Source organism: Tetrahymena thermophila, assembly GCF_000189635.1.
Source record: "Tetrahymena thermophila SB210 genomic scaffold scf_8253815, whole genome shotgun sequence".
Taxonomy (NCBI): domain Eukaryota; phylum Ciliophora; class Oligohymenophorea; order Hymenostomatida; family Tetrahymenidae; genus Tetrahymena; species Tetrahymena thermophila.
This window is the reverse complement of record NW_002475926.1, coordinates 507,628-515,885: the sequence shown is the minus strand read 5'-3', so window position 1 is coordinate 515,885 and position 8,258 is coordinate 507,628. Positions and strand designations below refer to the sequence as shown.

General features: G+C 20.8%; 3 protein-coding genes across 3 annotated transcripts; 1 reads left to right on the top strand and 2 right to left on the bottom strand. All coding sequences in view use genetic code 6, as the record gives it.

Moving 5' to 3' along the window:
* Positions 1-316: 316 nt before the first annotated feature.
* Positions 317-895, bottom strand: TTHERM_000498260 (NUDIX hydrolase; the record flags this gene model as incomplete). Its single annotated transcript, XM_012801072.1, has 1 exon — positions 317-895. A coding segment is annotated over one exon (483 nt), but the record flags the coding sequence as incomplete, so codon positions are not given.
* A 655-nt stretch (positions 896-1,550) lies between these two features.
* TTHERM_00498260 (hypothetical protein) lies at positions 1,551-2,876 on the top strand (the record flags this gene model as incomplete). Its single annotated transcript, XM_001028014.1, has 2 exons — positions 1,551-1,862; positions 2,187-2,876. The coding sequence occupies 2 exons, from the start codon at positions 1,551-1,553 to the stop codon at positions 2,874-2,876; spliced, it is 1,002 nt and encodes a 333-aa protein (XP_001028014.1).
* An 859-nt stretch (positions 2,877-3,735) lies between these two features.
* Positions 3,736-6,349, bottom strand: TTHERM_00498250 (zinc finger protein; the record flags this gene model as incomplete). The annotated part of the gene is made up of 2 exons (XM_001028013.2): positions 3,736-4,234; positions 4,746-6,349. 2 exons carry the CDS (start codon positions 6,347-6,349, stop codon positions 3,736-3,738), a joined length of 2,103 nt encoding a protein of 700 aa, XP_001028013.2.
* Positions 6,350-8,258: the final 1,909 nt, after the last annotated feature.

Below are 8,258 nucleotides of genomic sequence, written 5' to 3'. Positions count from 1 at the left end.
CAACCCCAACCCCAACCCCAACCCCCTTAACTGCCAATTAATTTTTTAAATTAATTCATATCTTTAATTTTTTGATAATATTGTCAATTTAGAAAATTTAAACTCATTTGTTATTAATCCTTAATTTATTGAAAAAATTACTATCTTCATTTTTAACTTTAAGACTTTTAAATAGAATGAAATTTTATGTTTATGTTTTATTTGTTTTAAAATTAGCTTTGGTTTAGAGTTCATAATTATTGTTATTAAATAACTAAAAATTTTAATAAAAATATTTAATTCAAAATTTATTTTCTTGATTGAAAGAATTGTAATAAATAACCATAATTTTTAATTAGAATTTAAAAAAAAAGAAAAAATAACAAAATTTAAATGATAGTTTACTTTTAATATATTTATTTATAATTCATTCATTATTAATTATTTTGTAAGAAATTATCAATTTCTTCATTTACTTTGATTAAGATATTTTTACAATTTTCGTAAGTGAGTTACTACAAAGCCTTTTCATAATTTGCCCACATAAAATCAGCAACTTCTGAATGTTATATCTTAACATTTTAAGGAACTTAATCTAATACTGCAATAAAATAACGTGCTTCTTTTTCTTATTTTCCATGCCTCAAGTAATTAAAAGAAAGATCTGTTTTGTGAGGAATAATTCTTAGACATGATTATGATATTCCAGTTTCCTCTTCAAATTCTCTCAAAGCTGTTTTTAATTCATCGCAATTGTCACGCTTTTCTGGGTAACCTTTTGGAAATTCCCAAAAATGTCCTTATTTATTCAATGTTAATAGATATTAGCGATTTTAGATGCAATAAGCAACTATCCCATAAACTTTGTGTTTTTTACCTCTAATTTGATTATTTCCCATCGTAGTTAAGAATATCTGTATAATAAAAATTACAATTAGAAGTAGATATAAATTTTAATAACAATCAATAGTCTCAATTTCTTCTATTGATTTCTTTTTTAAAATGTAATTTTTATTTTTTAAAAATCAAATTGAATTAATTTGGAAATGTAAACATTTTGGTTATATTATTAAATTATTGGGTATTGATAGCTAATTAATAATAAAACTAAAAATGTATAATTCAAATACTTAAGTAATCACTAAATTATATTTACTCTATATTTAATTCAAATTTACCAATCATCCAATTAATTCAACTTATGTTAGTCATAGCCAAACTAATCCAATTTATTACATTTTGAATGAAAGATTAGAAAAAATAAAAAGTTAAAATAAATAAAACTGATGTTTAGATTAATAAGAGCTTATGAGAAATTTAATGCCAAAAAGCATAGGAAAATAATTAAATAAAACATGATTACTTTATATCTCCATAAAAAAGCCTAATTATTGAAAATAGGCAGATTATATATTTGTTAATTTCAATGAATTATAATTATATTCCTTTAATCCTTATCAAAAATAGTTAAGCAAAAGAAACTCAATCAATCAATCAATCAATTAAACAAACAAAATAATTAATACAAAAAACATATTAATCAAAAATTTGCTTTAAATTAAATATCAAAAATGAGTTTAAGAAGTTTATAATAAGGACAAAATCAATCTTAAAACTATGAAAAGCCTGAATCAAACTAGCAGCAATTAGGTTCACCTTCTCAAAGATATGCTCGTGATGATGCTTCCAATCACAAAGAAATGAGTGAGTGGATGGCAAAGAAAAATCGCTAGCAATCAGAAAAATAAATTGATTTAATTCTAAATCGTATCAACCTCCTCAAGAAAGAGTAAGAGAAAACTTAGAAAAAAATAGAAGATACCAAAATAAAGACATAGAAGGTTATTGATATGAAACGCAGAAATCAAGAAATGAATTAATAGGTAAAATTATTTTTAATAATACGTTTTAGATCATACACATACGTTTTACAAATTTGATATCAGAATTTATTTTAGTAGAAGATTGATTTAAATATGAGCAAAGTTAGATAAATTTATTCAGATCCTTATTAAAATATAGCTGTTATATTTATTGGGAATATGAAATTAATTTTGTTATTTCTTTTAGTTTAATGCTTACAAAAAGAAGAACTATTATATGATTTTATTTATTTATATAATTATTTATTTTTATGGTGTTTACAGTTTATTAAGTAAAATTTAAATGAGTTTTTAAATATCTTCTATTTATTCTCAATGTAATAGAAAAATTTCAGCAGACAAAACGATGGAGAATATCTCAAGTTGCTTTAAAGAAAAAGCTATGAGATGAGACGCTAGTAAGAGGAAGAAAGGGAAGCAATTAGAAATGCTTTGATGGAAATGAAAAAGGAAGAACGCAATGAAGTAAAAAAATTGCGTGATTTAAACTAAAAGAAAATTGAAGAAATTCGTAACAAATAAAGAAATGAAAACAGAGAGAAGCATGATAAAGTTAAAAAATTAGAAGTCGAATCTAGACAAAATGTAGAGAGATATTGGAATGTGCACATGGATAACATCTAGAGAGAGTCTATGATGCGCAAGAACATGCACTTAAAGGCTAAGAGTTAAAAAGATTTAGTGCTTTCACGTCTTGAGAGGTAAGAACTAGAGCTCATTTAAAAACTCGAGCAATCACAAGATTTTCACTATAATGCCTAAAGAGAATTAGAAAATATCTCTTAAATGTCAAACTAGGAAGTTGCTTCTAAATATCCTCCTTAAAATGAGAGGTAAAATGGAGGTCTATCACCAAACGGTAAAAGTGGTATGTATAATTCTTCTCAATTCAGTAAAGCAAATAGAAATTCATCTTAATATGATGGAAGTCGTAGGATAACATAAGAATCATAAAAAAACATTGGATAAAAAAATGATAATAATTCATCGCAAATATCAAATTAGAATGCTTGAAAATTTGTTTTTTTATCAGCTTATTAAGTTAATTACTATGATTAAATACTATTATTATTTTTATTAGCTTAGAGTTAAGTAATATTTTTATCGTTAATTGGTTTGTCATTCTTTATAATACACATTCTAAAGTACAAAAAACTAAATTAATATATTTTAATTGAGTTTGTTTATAACAATTGATTTCTCAATTAAATGTTTATAATTTAAAAAATAAGAATTAAAAACTAAAATATTAATATAATATTTTAATACAAAATCTTTAAATTTAAAAAAATAAAGTATTTTTTTTAATTAAATAGAAATTTTAATAATTGTAAAATTAAATTGAGATATTTTTTACAAAAAGTAAAAATAATGATATGGTTTTTACTATTTTTTAACAAGTAAAAAAAAGTAAAACTTAATTAATACATTATAATCTATTTATGTAATTTGAAAAATATTTAATTATAATTTAATCAAAGACCAAAAGTTATAAAGTTTGATTAATTGTTTACGAAGAAATTCAAAAACCATTTTAATTGCTGCTTTTTAAAACTATTTTTAATGTAATTTATTTGGTAAAAGAAATAATTTATATTTTTTAAAATATTGAAACTCTTTTTAAAAGTAAATAATTTATTTAGAAAATATTAAAGTAAAAGTAATTAAAAAGTTTATGATTATTATTAAAAATGAATTATTTATTTAGAAAAGAAATCCAAGGAAACACAAAAGATTTATATACTTTTTTATATATTAAATAAATATGAATTAAATTTTTTAATATTTTTAATAAAGTAATTAATTAATTAATAAATAAATAAAGAATTTAGTTTTATAAAAGTTAGATTTTAATATAATAGATTGAATTAAATCAATATGGTAAATTGTAATTTTCACCATTTTAATATCTTTAGATGTTAGTTATATTGTTAATTTGAGTAGGTGAATATCTAGACGGACTTAAATTTTAAGATTCTTATTCTTAATAGCTTTGGTTATTTTCCATAACTAAAGAATGAGAAAATTTATTATTTGTGTTATTTATTTGGCTTTGATCAATATTTATTTAGTTTAAATTATTAGATTAGTTTAGGACTTATCCTTAATTTTCCATATTTTCTTATTAAGTTGTTTATATTTAGTTTAATCTAAATCCATTAAAAGTTTTATTAATTATTTAAGTTTGAATAGAATCTATCTTTTTTTGCCTTTCAGAGTTAAAAATTATCCAATTTACTATTTTCTTAACATATAAACACTCTCTTAGACAAATGATAGATATAAATATAAAAATGCACCCAACTATTGCTGAACAGACTCCTATGCCTAAAGAATAGCCTGTTTCCATACTATCAGTATCTCCTTAAACACTTTTTTTTAAAAAAGCAAAATTAATTTAGTTTACTTAAGCGAATTTAAATTCTTTTATAAAAACTGTACTACTTGTAAAAAATTAACTAATTGTAAATCGTTTATGCTTGAAATTGTAAGCTAAAATTGGAAAAGATCTTTGTAATCAAAAAAGCAAATATTTAAGTATTAAAAAAGTATCTTTAATTTCAAATTATTTATTATTGATATATTTTTTAATAAAAATATATGAGATGATTTCTTAAAATGTAAGTTTTCTTCTCAGTTTTGGTAAAAAGCAATTAAATTCTTTAATAATATTATTAATTCAAATTATTGGGCTAAATTTATTTGTTTTCATGTTCTATTTATTTGTAATCTCTCATCTGTAATGTAAATAAATATCAAATTCTTTTGATCAAAAGAAAAACTAAAAATGGGTTAATCAATTTAAAATTAATTTAACTTTTTCCACTTAAAAACATGAAAAAAATTACTTTAGAAAATAAAAAATATATTTAATGGCTTTACGACTAAGTTGTGAAATGAGCAGCTAAATAGAAAAGCATGCATGAGATTAAGAAAGTTACAAGAGATAAGTAAAGTGGCTTCATGCCCTTTTTTACTGCCTACGAAGGAAGAAATCTATCTCCTAATTAAATTTCCATCCTGTAATTATACTTGCAAATTTCGCATTATGTTTTAGACAAATCAGCTTACAGTTATACATAAGAATTAAATTCTTAGCATAGCTTAGATATTATCCATTCTTTTAAGCATTCTTGATGGATGTATTTCATAGAACCTTAACAAAGGCAAGGAGAAATTAAAGGAGACTTTTTATTATTTGATTATCCATCTTTATTTTCTCCTTCAAAGCAAATTTTGCAAACCATTTCTTCTGTTTCTTGTTTTTCATCAATAGTGTAAATATTTTTTTTATTAATATCATCAATATTTATATCCTTATTATTCTAAATTGCATAACTTTAAAACTAATTTAATTCTTAACTTTTCCTCTTCATAAACCATTCTTGCATATTTTTTGATTTTTTTAATTGCTCTAATTTTGTGGGGTTTTGCAGATCTACAACAATAATATTTTTCGACTTCTAAAAAAAGCGGAGATCTTTTAACTAAATATTTATTGTTTTCGGTTTATTCTATGCATGATTTTACGTATTAAATGACTACATTACTATATCTTATTATTCTTCTTCTTCATCATCATCAGCATATTCGTTCATATTTAAGTTAATGTTATTGGTATTTTATTTTATCATACTATTTCCAAATGCATTTGTCTTCGCTATTGAATTGTTTTAAATTACATTTTTTTATACTTTCTTTTTTTATTATTTTTAAGAGCAATTCCATGAAATATTAAAATCGTCAATCTTTTAGCTCAAATTGTTATTATTCATTTAGTTAGACAAGTGATCATTTTGGAAAGGAATAATTTTACTTTTTTTAGGAGAAATTACTATTGACGAAGCAAGTTCGCTATTAATAAAATAATTTAAGTTACTATCTTCCGCAGGTTATTATGTAGTGTCTAAATTGATTCTTTTGCTTTGACTTCTAATTAGCTTAATTGATTTATCTCTAATTTAAGGATTTTAAGCACTAATCTTAAAGTCTTCTTCATTTAGGCTTTTCATCATTATAATTTGATCTGCATTCTCAGAAATCTCCATACTTTAGCTTAGTTATTAAACCTACAATAAATTTCCTTATTATCTTACTTCCTTTGGTTGCAAGAAGTCACTTTTACCATACATTTTATTTAGATCATTACCAACTTGTTTATTTTATTGTTTATTATCATTGATCTTAATTTTCATCGAGGAATTAAAAATTCGCATATTCTTTTGCTAAATAGAAGACAGTTTATCTTCATTATTTTCAAATTTTTTCTTTTATACTTACTTTTAGCTTTAACCATCCTACTTTTCAAAAGTATTTGTTTCACATTTTTGGATATTTTATGAAGCAATTTGGTGTGTTTGTTCAGTGTTTTCAGATTAATTAATCGAATTAACTTTTTACTTAATACTAATTTATTTTGCAATCAATTTACCATTAAGCATGGTGTTATCTACATTTTAAGATATTGGATTAAAGCTGCTTATCATCAATTTATTATTGTAGTTAGAATTTCACAAGTTTTTTAGATAATTTAGATATATACTTAAGTATGAATACTAAGCTGAATTATGTTTGAATTAATTCTTAGTTTATATTAAAAAAATCAATTATCAAAATCTAAGTAATCAATTCTAAAATTTTGTGGATAATTAATCTTTTGTTTTGCAAAAATATAAATTGCAAAATACTTCATTAATTAAATATAAGATTATAAGCTTTTATCAATTTATTAGTTAAATTCAATTGTAAAACAAGAATAACCCCTCAATTTCTAGATTAAATTTTAACTAATTTTTAAAGAAAAATCAATAATTTGTACCAAATATAAAATTAGTAAATAGTTGTTGGCTGATATCAAACAAAAAAAACTAGATTTAATTTTCCACAAATTTATTAATATGGTTTAATAAACTCTTTATTTTTAATTAATTTGCTTTTAACAATTGTAAACTAATTTATTATTTCAAAGAAATATAATTTTGCTAATTTATAGCTTATTATTCAAGCAAAATTGATTGAGTCATTTGGTCTTGAATGATGTCTATTATATTCAATTTAAAATATGTTGTAAATATTTAATTAAATTTAAAATATCTGAATCTATGGTAAAAACAATTAATTAATTTTTTTTTACTTAAATTTTCATAAAAATGTATTTATTTTGATTACCTTTAAAAATGCGATTAATAATGAATAAAGTATCTAACAAATAATTACCATATTTATAACTTTTTTAGATTATCTGATTTAGAATATAATAATAAATTTGAAATTAGAAAAGTTTTAAAATCTGTCTAAAGCTAATATTTATTTTGAATATATAAACTCTATATTTTATTTTAAAAAATATTTTAAAATAGTTAATTATTTACTCAATAATATTAAATTTACTTTAGATAATTTATTTTAACTTAAATAACAGACTTTTCATTAAAAATAACATTTTATTTATTTATTTTTTCTACAGTAAAATTAAAAAAAACTGAAAAAAATTAAATCTACTTTTTTAAATAAGATAAGACTTATCTTAAATTATCAATTCACTTTATGTTAGACAAAAAAAAAAGTAAATTTTTCTTGTTGTTTATTTTTAACGAATTCAGTAAATTTATAAAATAATATATTATTAACAATTAATTTTTGATAATGTTTATAAACAATTAATTAAATTATTAGCTTTCTATAATTATTATAAATTTAGCTTTTGAAGAATTTAATTTTAAAATAAATATTTTGTTTATTGAAAAATATAAATTTTTTGATTAATTAGATGATATATATTTTCACCTTTTTTAAAAGCTACACAAAATTTCATTAAAACTTACATTTTGTTAATTACAATTTAATATAAATTTAAAAGCTACCTATATTTCTTTCTAATTTGAACCAAATAAATATTTTATAAATACTATAAATTTATCATTTACATGTTTCATACAATGGCTCTTTTTTTGGACTACTGAGCGCAAGGCTAAAAGTTTTACAGTAGTAAATTTATTTTCTATGAATAATATTTTCTCCGAATTTAACCAAAAAGAATCTCTCTACAAATATTTTTAAAAATATTTTGATTTTTGTAATAGAGTTATAGCTCTGCTCTAATACTATTTACATCTCTTTACATTTTTTTATTAAATTTAAAAATTAGAATGTAATAAAAATAAGTTAAGAATATCATGAAATAAATATTTTGAGGGTTATGTTAAAGTTATAAATAAAATAATATAGGTGTTATAAAATTATTTTTTGAATTAATAATTAAGAAAATTTAAATGGACTTCAATAGAATAATTGTAGAATTAGTAATTTATAAGAATTTAATTTACTTCCAGAATTTTTGAGAGATAATATCTTAAATATATTTTTCTTAAAAAGTTTAGAAAATTCTCTGATATT